Here is a 12839-nt window from a genome sequence, read left to right on the forward strand (position 1 = left end):
TTTCCCCATCACTTGAACAACGTGAATGTGCAGGTTTCCTTGGAAAAGGTGGGACGCAAGAGTAAGGCTCTCCAGAGACGTGACCCTCGCAGGGCGCCGCGGCCCTGGGCTCCCGCGGCTGGACTTCACTTGGTGTCTCTGGTCAGCCCAGCAAAAATCATGGAACACCTGCTGCCCCCTGGCCACATTCCAGGGCTCTGAAGATGCAGGGACCAGCAATCCAGACACTGTCCCGCCCTCACAAAGCTCAGGTGGCTTCTGGGGTGAGGTCCCACAGGGATGAGCAGCCACTCTCACATTTCTGCTTGAAAAGTCGCTCTGAATTCTTAACAGCTTTCTTAACCCTGAACCTAGGCTACAAAGCAAGGTGTTTCGTGGTCTGTATAAGCTGTAATAGGAACACGAGTTCTTTCCCACCTCTGTCTCCTGGTTCCAGCCACCAGCCTTTCTTCTGTTCCTGAAATTGCCTGAGCTGGTCATTCCCCTGTTCTCTCCTCGAGACACTCCTCCTTTCCCATCAGGTCACAGCCCAAATGTCATCTTGGCAAAGAGGTTTTTCTTCACTCGAATTGTCTTCTTGATTAAGGCCTTTATCATCTGTTACCCCAATAGAACAAGCTCTTTGAATACAGAGACCTCACCTGACATCTTCTCTCCTGTGTCTGCGCCTAAAAGAGTGCTTAGCTGAAAACAGGTGCTCAACAAATACTGCATGGATAAATGTAGAAATACCACCTCTTTTCTGGGTATCCCAACCTATTCCAAACACCCTTTGACGTACAGACCCACTCTTTATCCTCTGCTTTCCTGAACTTCAAGTTCCCACACATCCCATGTGCCTGGAACTCACACTGACCTTTATGCCCAGCTGCACCCCCACTTTCAGAAAGCAGGATATCCTCCACCAGGGCTTTTCTGTCGGCAGATTCAGCAGGGCGGGGCCTGCCCCTTTAATCTGGGCCCCACCTGCTCTGGTCAGACAGGTTTGGAGACACTGGTAGAGGGAGAGAGACTGAAAGGAATAGTTGCGGAGCCAGCAGAGGACCCAGGCAGCTCCTTTCCAGACATTGGGGACCCTCCGCCTCTCCAGATGGAAAGTAAGAGGGTGTCATGGGTCCACATGGCAAGGGATAGAAGGCCCTAGAGGAGGTGGAGAGACGGGACTCAGCCCCTTCCAGCAGCACTGCGATGGAGGAAACAGGGAGGGGAGAAAGACAAGAGAGGAGGCATGGGAACAGCCATAATTAGACCTAGACATCAGAATGGACAGCCCCAGGCCCTCTGGAGATGGAGGATGAAAAACAGGGGCTGAGGAAGAGTGTGGAGACTGCCCAGGTACACAACTTGGAGACAGAAGAGCAGGGTGCACTACTGCTGCTAATTCCTTGGGACTGATTTGTTGGCAGATCCCTGGTATCAGTTACCAGGAGAGTTCCAAGCAGGAATCTACAAGGAGAAGGGGAGGTTTGAAGGTGAAGGAGCAGCTTCTCCATCCACAGGGAGGCCCCTAGTAGGAAGGAAGCTCCTGGCAAAGCTCTAGAAACCCACTCTTCCTCCTGTTTCCGCACTAGGGTGGCTATGACCCCAGGGGTTTGGGTGGAGGGGTTAGGAAGAGTGGGTGGACTGGCCGGGGCCACAGCTGCCAACGCCTGTGCCCCCTGACTCACCCTCTCCTGCTGGATGGCCTTTGATGGTGAAAAGGTGTCTCCATTATGGCTGCTCACTTCCCTCCCATTTCCTATGTCAACACCTTCCTCTGTACCATGTTCACCCTAAGGTCCCAGAAGGGGCTAATGCCCATGAGACCAGCTGCCCGGAACCATTCCAATTCTATCAACCTGTCCCAAGGGCCAGAAGCCAGGAACTTCTAACAGAGCTTTCCTCCACTCCCTCCAGGGTGATACGACCTCATGGTAGACACCAGAACTGAGGCCCCAGCATGACAGAACCCGAAACCCTGGCCCTGCTGCAAGTGAAGGGGTCTGAGGCTGTGGAGAAGAGCCTGCCCCAGGCCCTGGTCCCCAGTGGCCAGCAGCCGGAAGGGGAAGGTGGGGCTGAGTCCCACAGAGCTGAGTCCTCCGAGATGGGGTCTCCAGCTGGATCTCCTGTGGCTGGAGAGGGGGCTGAGGATGGTCTCAACAGCACAGTGAGCGAGGCTGCCACCTTGCCGTGGGGGACCGGCCCCCAGCCCAGTGCCCCATTCCCAGACCCCCCAGGCTGGCGGGACATAGAGCCAGAGCCACTCCAGTCGGAGCCACCCACCAAGCTAGAGGAGCTGTGTGAAGATGATGCCAACTTGCTCCCCGAAAAGGTGGCCCGGGCCTTTGTACCCATCGACCTGCAGTGCATCGAGCGGCGGCCCCAGGAGGACGCAGCTGTGCACTGTGAGGCGGGCGAGGGCGAGCGCGGACGGGCCTGCCTGTCCTCTCGGGCTGCTCAGCCTGAGCCCCGCGAGCGCAAGTGGGCTGAGGCCGTGGTGAAGCCGCCTGGCCGCTCCTGCAGGGGCTGCAGGGGCTGCGGGGGCCGGGAGGGGCTGAGAGCCGTGGCCTCCATGGGGGCCGCCCTTGTCCTCTTTCCCTGCCTGCTGTACGGGGCCTACACTTTCCTGCCCTTCGACGCTCCTCGGCTGCCTACCATGAGCTCTCGCCTCATCTACACGCTGCGCTGCGGGGTCTTTGCCACCTTCCCCATCATCCTGGGTGAGCCAGGCCAGGAGAAGGGAGCAGGGTAGGGAGGCAGGAGATCCCCTACCCCGGGCCAGCCCAGGCTGGGGTGGGTGCACCCCTCCCTACCCCCTGCAACCCCTCTCTGGCTTCCCGCCTGCTGCCCCCAGCTGACCCTGTGTGTCCTGCAACCCCAACAGGGCTCCTGGTGTATGGGCTGAGTCTGCTGTGCTTCTCGGCCCTGCGGCCCTTTGGGGAGCCACGGCGGGAGGTGGAGATCCACCGGCGGTATGTGGCCCAGTCAGTCCAGCTCTTCATCCTGTACTTCTTCAACATGGCTGTGCTTTCCACCTACCTGCCCCAAGAGACCCTCAAACTGCTCCCTCTGCTCACTGGTCTCTTTGCTGTCTCCAGGTGAGTTGGCTGGGTGTGGGGCCTGGGGGAGGGGATGGTGCTGGAGGGACCCAGGCCTCTTGTCTGGGGAAATGACGGGGACAGGAAGCCTTCTGGATTCTGTGTTAGCCGGCTGTGCACCTGGATTGGTGAGTCTGCCTTCTCCCTTACACCTTACCTCACCTGGTAGCAGGTGACCAGCTATGTGTCTTCCCAAAGGAAATTGATTTCAGAGACCCATAGACCAACCTAAAGCTAGAAGGTGTCGCCTGGATCAGCCTCCCACCCATTGCTGCCACTCCTCCCAGAGACTGGTCAGGTGGTCTTTGGCCTGTAGTTGGACAGCCCCTATCACCAAAGCTCAATTCAGTGTAAGACCATGTGTCTCATTTATCAAAGGTCCCAGTTACTAGAAAGTGCTGTAAACTGCTGCCCTGACTTTGACTCTGGAATTGCCCAGGACAATCCAGATCTTTGACAACAGCTCTCCATGTCCCCACTCCAACACCCTCCTCCCCCAGGGTTTACTTTACCAAACGGTCCTTGTCCCTGAGTCTCATGACCTTCCCTTGGAGCAGGAGACTGTCCTACTTGTTGGTGCTCACTGGCAGGAGCCATGTTGGCTCTCATGCAGCCTCGTTCCTCTGCTTTTGTTTGGAAGTCACCTGAAATCTCACGGTGTGTCCATGTCAACTGCTGTTAACCCAGAGGCACTTTTGAATTTCTGAAGGCGCACGCAGAACTTTCCATTATTTCCCTATTTGCTTTTGTTACTTTTGATACAGGATTCCAGGTCCCTTTAACTGCTAGAACATTCTTCCTCTTGAGCTAGCATGTGTTTGCTGTCACTGTCGACTGTGACTGTAGTCTAGCACCATCTGTCCCACCAGTGTGCTGGCCATTGTGCAGCCTGTTTTTTCCCAGATGCTTCCCAAGATGAACTCACTCTCCCATGTGTATCTTGAGGAGCACCGACCTCAGAAGTTGGCTTACACAGTAGTGAGGGGATTACAGGAAGGCCCAGTGCTTATCTGGCCCTGCGCACCCATTTCACAGCAAGTAGAGCACCGCAGAGCAGGGCAGGGTATTGGCCGAGGCCCTTCAGGCCTGGAATGCAGGCCCCTCCCTTCCCCACCTTCCTTGAGCACTCATGCCTCTGCTCCTCCATCTGTGCAGCACAGTTGTGGGGAATTAAACGAGTTTGTTCATGCAGCCCTCGCAGGAGCCCAGTGCGCAGTGAATGCTCGGCAGCAGCATTCATTTTGTCATGCTGTCCGCTGGGGCTTTTTCCTCCATCCTTCCCTCCGACCCATGCAGGAAGGCACCGCTATGTCCGTCTTGTACTAAGTAGTCCTTCAGGGCTTGAGAGGGAACTGCTGCCCTCCTGGCATTGAGGGGTATGTATTTGAGTGGATCTTCGGGGAGCCGAAAGACCCATCCCTGGGCTTCGGGCCCTCGTGGAGCTGGCTTGCTTACTCTTTTCCCCTCTGCCCCTCTCAAATAGCAGGAGAGAGGATACTGATTGGGCCTAGGTTCGTGCCTGGTTTTACTATTTCCCTGACATGTGGCCTTGGACCGGTTTTTCTTCACCCCTTTGGAATCTTAGTTTCTTCATCTGCAAAAGGAGACATCCCTACAGGGGGTGTACTTCATCTGTGAAAGATGAGGAAGCTGGTCATGTATTGATAGAACACTAAGCTCCAAGATATAACGTTAATGGGGAAAAAACAGCGTGCAGGATAATCTACACAGCGTGCTACCACACTTCAGAAAAGGGGAAAAGGAAAACATCAATCATTTACTCGCTCATCTGCGCATAAAACAGCGCTTGATGGGCAAGCCGCCACGACACTGGACATCCGAGGTGGGAGCAGAGGGGCCAGGTTAGGGTGGCTGTGCATCAGGACAGGGAGACATTTTACTATGTGTACTGGAGCCTTTTGCATTTTGAACCACGTGAATGTATCCTGCCTGTGCAAAGGTTGTTGTTGTGTGTGGGGTTTTTTTTTTTTTTTTTAGATTTTATTTATTTATTCATGAGAGACAAAGGCAGAGACACAGGGAGAGGGAGAAGCAGGGAGGGAGGGAGCCCGATGCAGGACTCAATTCCAGGACCTCAGGATCATGACCTGAGCTGAAGGCAGACGCTCAACCGCTGAGCCACCCAGGCATCCCTACGTAAAAATTTTATTTTTTATTTATTTTTTTAATTTTTATTTATTTATGATAGTCACACAGTGAGAGAGAGAGAGGCAGAGACACAGGCAGAGGAAGAAGCAGGCTCCATGCACCAGGAGCCCGACGCGGGATTTGATCCCGGGTCTCCAGGATCGCGCCCTGGGCCAAAGGCAGGCGCTAAACCACTGTGCCACCCAGGGATCCCTACGTAAAAATTTTAAACTTAAAAATTTGGAAAGTGAACCAGGAGGGGAATAATATATTCGTCTCATGGAGATGTGAAGATGTGTACATTGGTGTTTCTAAAGTGGTGCACGAGCATGGGCTGTTTAGAAGTATTGGTAGTACCCACTGACCCCCATCTGCTCTTCCCATCAGCCTCCAGGCCAGCTAGCTGATGCACGTCCTTCCAGGGGAGGCTGACCTCTTCTTGCCCTCCCCTCGCAGGCTCATTTACTGGCTGACCTTTGCTGTGGGCCGCTCCTTCCGAGGCTTTGGCTATGGCCTCACGTTCCTGCCCCTGCTGGCCATGCTGGTGTGGAACCTTTACTACATGTTCCTGGTGGAGCCTGAGCGCATGCTAACTGCGGCTGAGAGCCGCCTGGACTACCCCGACCATGCCCGCTCAGCCTCGGAGCACAGGCCAAGGCCCTGGGGCTGAGGCCTCTGCAGCCTCAGCCCAGCCCTGGCACCTCGGGGGAGAAGCTGCACTACTGCCCCGACTGTCCCTGCTCCCCCAATTGGTGTAGCCCTTCACCTCAGGAGCCCGGGGCCATCATGAGAGAGGGACTTTGACTGGTTTCTTGTGGGGAAGGAGGTGGACAGCTATGTCCCTTCTGCATGCTGCAGGCAGGACACCAGGAGCAAGGGTGTGCTTCCTTCCCCAGCAGCCCCAGCACTGCCCCCATGACCCTGCCCCACCCTCCAGCCTCCTGCAAGGCCTCAAGCGGGCAGAGCTACGGCCAAACTGGCCGTTTCTGTGCCACTGTCTAAGCAGAGGGCCGCAGGGAGACTGGAAACCTTGCCCAGGCTGAAGAAAAAGACTGGGCATCCGATCAATCAGGACTTTCACATTTGGTGAAAACCTTCTGGAGGGCCTGGGTTCAGGACCCTTCACTGCTGGCCCTTGTGGGACCTTTAGCTTCAGTTCAGATAATTAAAGCCACTCCAGCCCAGAGCTGGTCTCCTGTCTTCCAACCCAGTTAGGCCCCTGTAACCTCCCACCTCTGAAATGCCCACAATATGTGTCTCCCAGGGAAAGAGGTACAGGGGGGATAAGAGGCCCGCCTCAGGGGAGGGGGAGGGGTGTGTGTGTGCAAGTGTACATGCGTGTGTGCCCTCACACGTGGTGGCCGGGGACTGGCTGCAGGGCCCAACAGCTGATGTCAACCCCGTGGGAGCATGTGGGTGACAAGAAGTGGCTGCCAGCCTTCCTTGGCTCTTCCTTCATGTTTGACCCCCACTCTCAGGTGTCTGTCCCTCGTCTGACCCAGAGAGCACCAGAAGCTGCTGCCCCGTTGGTGGGAGAGGAGTGTCTGCTTGGTGACGAGAAGGGGGCACACCAGGGAAGACATGTCTACCATGCCCACATCTCAGCCTCTGGTTCCTGGAACCAGCCTAACACCTGCCCACAACATCCACACTGAGACAAGCACCAGGGAGAAAATGAGTCTATTTTGTGCCTTCTGGGGCAGCCAACCAATCAGAAGGCCTTTGATTTATGTCTGTGAGTCTCATGCCAGGAAAATGGTGGAAGGGCAGAGGGGTATCACTAAGGGACCCCCCCACCTCTAGCAATCACCCTGTTGCTGGTCCCTCCTGAGAGTATGATGGAAGCCCCACCTGGGGGTTCCCTGAGGTTTTGCAGAAAAGCAAGATGGAAGAAGAACAGCTAACCCTTCAACTGGCAGACCAGCAACGCAGGCCCACTAATTAATGTCCCGTCCTCCAGAGAGTGGGCCTCAGTTTATAGGCTGGTATTGGGAGCACTGCTTGTGCCACAGCAGCAGAAATATGCCTCCTGCCAGCAGCATGAGCCCTGGAGCACCCAGGGCCACCGCCATGATGCCTAGGATTAACGGGGACAAGGCGTCCACTGGAGGGGTGCCCACACCCAGGAGCATTGACCTAGGGCAGGGAGAGTGAGAAAGACAGGTAAGCAGGTTAGGCAGGAAGACCAGGAAGCCAGGCACCCCCATGTCCACTCCCAAAGCCCCAGCCTGCCCCGGCCCTCACCAACTGAGATAGTATTCGTCCCAGTAGCCGGGGCCTGTAGGAGCCCCAAATGTCAAGTTGAAGGCACAGAAGTCAGTCTGGGGCCCAAAGAAGGCTCGGACGATGGGAGACTGGGGAAGAAGGTATGCCAAGGTGGGGCGAAGAGGGGAAGCTTGGCAGGGCAGGGATGATTCCCGGCCCCTCTGCCTCTGGGCAAAAGCCACTGGCCGCCACTGCATGAAGCCCGAGGGCAGGGTGCCCCACAGCAGCTGGTCCAACTGGGAGAAAAACAACAGGATGAGGAGGACCAACCTTTGCCCACCCTCCTGTTCCTCCACCTTTCCCGGCCTCCCAAATGTCACCAACTGTCCAAAGGCCTAGGCTGCCTCCATGCCTCAAGGCTGCTTACATAGGGCCTCCGCCCCTCCTCTGTAGAAAGGGAGGTGGCTCGGGAACACTGGGTCCTTTCCCAGCCCTGATGTCCACAAGCCTATACTCAGCTCACAGCCCCAGGTCCCCAGGCTCCCCCAACCCCCGGGCCCCAGGCCTGGCTGCCTTCTGTCTTCCCCACTGAAGGCAGAGGCTGGGTCAGCACAGTGGCCAGCACTTGAATGAGCTGAATGGCACCACTAGCTAGTAACTGGTTACATGGTTCTTTGAAGTCCTACTATCCCCCACCCATCCGCCTCTCGGCCTGAAGACTGACCTTGAAGACTGCAGGTGCATATTCATCATCAATGGAGCGCTGTTCCTGCACTGAGGGGCAGTCGGGGGCCTGGCCCAAGGTGGCTACCTCCAGCCCAAACAGGGAGCGGTTTCCCCGGGGATAGGCCCCAAACAGGGCCACTTCTAGCTGGCAGGTGTCCGCTGAATGCAGGAGGCGCGGGGCTTGGGCTGGGCGGCTGGATCTGGTGAAGGCCTGCACCTGGGATGGGGGAAGCGGGCGAGGCATGGGAAGCAGGGACCTGCCTGTATGTGAAGGCCACCACCCCCACCCTCAGAAAACAGCTTTTGGTGTTCCTCTCATTCCCCACACCCTTACCCTGAAGGCCAGGCTGCCATTGGCAAAGGCCCCAGCGGGGTCCTGAATGGGGCGGCCTCGAAATGTGGCGCTCAGGGTAGCGCGATCCAATGAGTCAGTGATGTTGTTCCAAGAGAACTCGGCCAGGGAATACGGGGGATACGGTTTTCCCGGGGGCTTGGCTGACGCCTCAGATGTGTTGGCGCTGTCAAATTCAAACAGCTGGCAGGCAGGGTGAGATGGGACAGGAGTTGCCTGAGTCTAGCTCCCCCCAGAGCCACCCCCACCCCATGGCTCCTATGCTTGACTCTACTTCCCATACCCTGGTCTTCGGTCCCCACCTTGGGTCCGGATGAACCCTCTGCTCAACACTCTTCCCCTTGGCTCTCCCCAACCTCCTCACCCTGGTGAAGACAAGGGCAGAAGAAAACTGGATACTGTTCTTGGGGAGCACCGTCAGGCCCCCGTCAGGCTCAGGGGAGAGCAGACGGCTCCAGTTGACAGTCAGGGTGCTGTGGGGGGTGTTGGTGGCCACCAGCAGCACTGCCGGTGGCCCCATGCTGCTCCACACATAGTGCAGTGTGGAGTTACTACCCACTGCCCGGATGTGGAGCAGGTTCGGGGAGGGGTCCCGCCAGTCAGGGATGACCTCCAGAGACACCTGTAATACGGCATAATGGAGGGTCAAGGGAACGAGGTCAGGAAAGAGGCACAGGACAGAGCAGCTGGGGAACAATGGGGAAAGGCAAGAGACGCGGTGTGGGAACTCGGGCATCTGGTTTGAGGCACAGGCATCGGCTGGAGGGATGTGGCCTGGAGAGCCGGGCAGAGCCACAACCACCCTGACTCCAGCAGGCAGACAAGGATGCAGGGCCAGGGGTGAGAAGCAGCCCAACTCTTGCTGGACCTGGGTCACTCAGGGCTGAGTCAGGCGCTGGCAGGTGTCCCCTTAAGACAGGGAGCCCGGGAGCCACCCTCGTCCACAATCCTGTCCCAGGGCCCTGGCGTTGCCCCACCAGCCCTGCCGCTTGGGTGCCTCCCAGGGTAGCATTTCCAGGAACACCTACTGCTCTAGCCCCTCACCTGGCGAGTTTCCTCCCCCAGCAGGCCAAACGGGGCTGCAGACAGCAGCTGAATCAGGAGGAGCATGGAACTGGGGGCACAACGCCCCCAGCCCCAGCGGGGCCCCTCATGGCCGCACATGCGGCCCCACTTGCAGAGGGCGGAAGAGACTTGGGAGTCATGTGACACACACCCGGCTGATCTCCTTGTGGGGCGGGGCTGCCACCAGCTCTTAAAGAGATACCTCCCTTGAGCCAATCGAGGTTGGAGAGAGAATAGAACCCCAGAAATTAGGAGCTTGTCATCCCCAGCAGGGCTCCAAGCAAGACACCCCAGACTAGACAGGTGCATAGCCATACGGCCTCTCCTACCCAAATGGCCACACTGGCTACCTATAATGGCCATGATGTCAGACTCCAAGATCCCAACGATCCCAATAAGCCAACTGTGCTGTAGAGAAGGAAGAGCAGAATCTGCAGAAATTAGGGGTGGGGCGGGGGACAGTATAGCCCAGTTGATTTTGCCAGTCGTTCATATTTATTGAGTACCTAAGTAATGCAGGTTCCTGTTCCTAGAAGAGCTCAGTTTTATTACAGAGAAAAGATACTTCAATAAATAGGTGAGAATACCACATACATTTTGTCAGAGTTCATATCTGGCTCAATAAATCGCTTTGTTGTTCTTGGATGTTTTTGCTTAAAATTATTTTGACTAAAAAACAATTATTTTGACTAATAATAAATGCCTATGACACAAACTTCCTAAGGTACTTCTGAAAGGTGTCTGTCATCTTTATTCCCCAGCAGAGCCAGGTCCTGAGACAACTACTGCGTTGGTAATAGCGTCATTCTAATGATGTTCCATGCAGGGGCACCTGGCCCGCTCAGTCGGTAGAGTGTGCAACTCTTGGTCTTGGGGCCTACAGTTCAAGCCCCATGCTGGGCAGAGCCCACTTAATAAAACTAAACCAAAGGCAGCCCGGGTGGCTCAGAGGTTTAGCGCCACCTTCAGCCTAGAGAGTGATCCTGGAGACCCAGGATCGAGTCCCACATTGGGCTCCCTGCATGGAGCCTGCTTCTCCCTCTGTCTGCATCTCTGCCTGTGTGTCTCTCATGAATAAATAAAATCTTGAAGAAAAAAAAAAAGTTTCGTACACAATGTGTACACATGCACACTGCGTGTGTACACATATATGTAATACCATGCAATGTAAAAGGAAATGGCAAAAATCCAAACACCCTTCTGCAGTTTGCCTTTTCACTTACACATTGAAGACTGTTCTCTGCACCTGGAACTCCTTCTCCACTAAAGTATTTTACTGTAGGGGGAGGTCCCAGGGATACATTTAACAGAACTGTGGTACTTCCCAATTTCCCTTTGAAATGAATCTCTCTGTATGTACAGCATTTCATACACATTTGAATCCAAATATATAAGATGAGCAGCCAGGATTCAAACTGCCAGGGCAAATTGACCTGTGTATGAGGTCTATTGATGGGCAAGCCACGTGCCAGAGGGGCTTCATTAAGTGTTCACACTTACATGCATGTCCCTAACAAGTAATGTTATTAGCTCTGTGTTTGTCACTTCTCTGGAGCTTACACCCTTGGCCTATTATTTCTATGGGCCCTATCTTCTTGACTGCCAAATTCTTTTTGTTGTTTTTTAAAGATCTTATTCATTTGAGAGAGAGAAAGCATGCATGCACACAAGCTGGGGAAGGGGCAGAGGGAGTGGGAGAAGCAGACTGAGCTGAGCAGGGAGCCTGGGGGGCTTGATCCCAGGACCCTGGGAACACAATCCTGAGCTCAAGGCAGATGCCTAACAGACTGAGCCACTCAGGCGCCCCTTGACTGCCAAGTTTTAAAAGTTCTTTAAAGAGAGACACCTGGATGGCTCAGTGGTTGAGTGTCTGCCTTCAGCTCAGGGTGTGTTCCTGGGGTCTGGGATCGAGTCCTGCATTGGGCTTCTTACAGGGAGCCTGCTTCTCCCTCTGCCTATGTCTCTGCCTGTCTCATGAATAAATAAAATCTCAAAAAAAAAGTTAAAAAATTTTTTTTAGATTTTATTTATTTATTTAATTTATTTTTTTATTTATGATAGTCACAGAGAGAGAGAGAGAGAGAGAGAGGCAGAGACACAGGCAGAGGGAGAAGCAGGCTCCATGCACCGGGAGCCCAATGTGGGATTCGATCCCAGGTCTCCAGGATCGCGCCCTGGGCCAAAGACAGGCGCCAAACTGCTGCGCCACCCAGGGATCCCTTTTTTTTTTAAATTTATATTTATTTATTAATGTGAGACACACACGGAGAGGTAGAGAGGGACAGAGAGACAGAGACACAGGCAGAGGGAGAAGCAGGCTCCATGCAGGGAGCCTGATGTGGGACTCGATCCCGGGTCTCCAGGACCACGCCCCAGGCTGCAGGCGGCCCTAAACCGCTGCGCCACCGGAGCTGCCCTCAAAAAAAATTTCTTTAAAGAAATCACTTTTTGTATTGGAACAAATATCACCGCATCTGCATCCCCCTACCTCCTGTTTGTTGTTTTCACAATGCAAATTTTTATTTTTCCCCACTCTGATATAGTAAAAAATGTCATGTGTTCTAGTTTCACTTTCTTGTATCAGAATCTTTCAGCTGCCTGGAACTAATTTTGCAAACAGTGAATGATGTAGGGATCCAATTTCATTTTTCCCCCAAACGGCTACTCTAGGATGAACTCAGGTTTTCTCAAAAAACTTTTTTGAGACAAGTACTTGTATCATCTGAGGTATCAACTTTGGGAACTGACTGGGGGAAATAGAAACAAAGAGTCTTGCCTAAGTAGAGGGAGCTAGGGTAATCAGGGATTCAAGCCTCCCCACCACCCAAGAAACACTACTTTATAGGAGGAAATCCAGGAGTCTGACAGGGAGGACCATGAGCAAAGTCAAGCAGGTGGCAAAACTGGGTTCCCAGGACCACAAAGTGCAGGGATTGAGGCATTCCATAATCACCATGTTCACTTCCAGCCCAGAAAGTTAGAAGGGGCTCTCAAAGCCAAAGGGGTGTGTAATGATGGAAGTCACCAGGAGACAGGCGCACAGAGAGGCTCTGACCACAGCAGGAAGGCTACCACACATCCACCCAGCATTCATTTACCCCCTGCCTGACTGGTAGAACCGCAGCCAGAGTGGACATGGGGGAAATCACAAACAGGAGGAAAAATACACAGGGTCTCTGTGCACCATTTCTTCAAAACCTAGTTCACTTATCTCTTCTCTAAGGTCTTGGAGCTCTGAAGGTATGATTAATGAGGTAGAGGTGGGC

General features: G+C 54.5%; 2 protein-coding genes across 3 annotated transcripts; one reads left to right on the plus strand and one right to left on the minus strand.

The window, feature by feature from the left end:
* Positions 1-584: 584 nt before the first annotated feature.
* Positions 585-5895, plus strand: TMEM79 (transmembrane protein 79). Its single transcript, XM_041745872.1, has 4 exons — positions 585-694; positions 1897-2699; positions 2864-3077; positions 5682-5895. Exons 2-4 carry the CDS (start codon positions 1940-1942, stop codon positions 5893-5895), a joined length of 1188 nt encoding a protein of 395 aa, XP_041601806.1. The 5' UTR covers positions 585-694; positions 1897-1939.
* A 993-nt stretch (positions 5896-6888) lies between these two features.
* LOC121485436 (glycosylated lysosomal membrane protein) lies at positions 6889-9729 on the minus strand. 2 transcript variants are annotated; one of them, XM_041745749.1, is made up of 6 exons: positions 9553-9726; positions 8873-9130; positions 8491-8691; positions 8155-8373; positions 7470-7726; positions 6889-7361 (listed from the first exon to the last, which is right to left on the minus strand). In XM_041745749.1, exons 1-6 carry the CDS (start codon positions 9670-9672, stop codon positions 7196-7198), a joined length of 1221 nt encoding a protein of 406 aa, XP_041601683.1. In that variant the 5' UTR covers positions 9673-9726; the 3' UTR covers positions 6889-7195. The 2 variants fall into 2 exon arrangements, with proteins under 2 accessions (XP_041601683.1, XP_041601694.1); XM_041745760.1 differs by lacking the exon at positions 7470-7726 and having other exon boundaries at positions 9553-9729.
* Between the last annotated feature and the right edge of the window lie 3110 nt (positions 9730-12839).

Source organism: Vulpes lagopus, chromosome 1 (genome assembly GCF_018345385.1).
Source record: "Vulpes lagopus strain Blue_001 chromosome 1, ASM1834538v1, whole genome shotgun sequence".
NCBI lineage: Eukaryota > Metazoa > Chordata > Mammalia > Carnivora > Canidae > Vulpes > Vulpes lagopus.

Coding starts and splice junctions, on each gene's coding strand:
- TMEM79 (XM_041745872.1), top strand. CDS start 1,940: ATGACAGAACCCGAAACCCTGGCCCTGCTGCAAGTGAAGGGGTCTGAG. Junction 2,700..2,863: donor CACCTTCCCCATCATCCTGG/GTGAGCCAGGCC, acceptor CAACCCCAACAG/GGCTCCTGGTGTATGGGCTG. Junction 3,078..5,681: donor GGTCTCTTTGCTGTCTCCAG/GTGAGTTGGCTG, acceptor CTCCCCTCGCAG/GCTCATTTACTGGCTGACCT.
- LOC121485436 (XM_041745749.1), bottom strand. CDS start 9,672: ATGTGCGGCCATGAGGGGCCCCGCTGGGGCTGGGGGCGTTGTGCCCCC. Junction 8,374..8,490: donor ATGGCAGCCTGGCCTTCAGG/GTAAGGGTGTGG, acceptor CCCCCATCCCAG/GTGCAGGCCTTCACCAGATC. Junction 7,362..7,469: donor GACGAATACTATCTCAGTTG/GTGAGGGCCGGG, acceptor TCCCTGCCCTAG/GTCAATGCTCCTGGGTGTGG.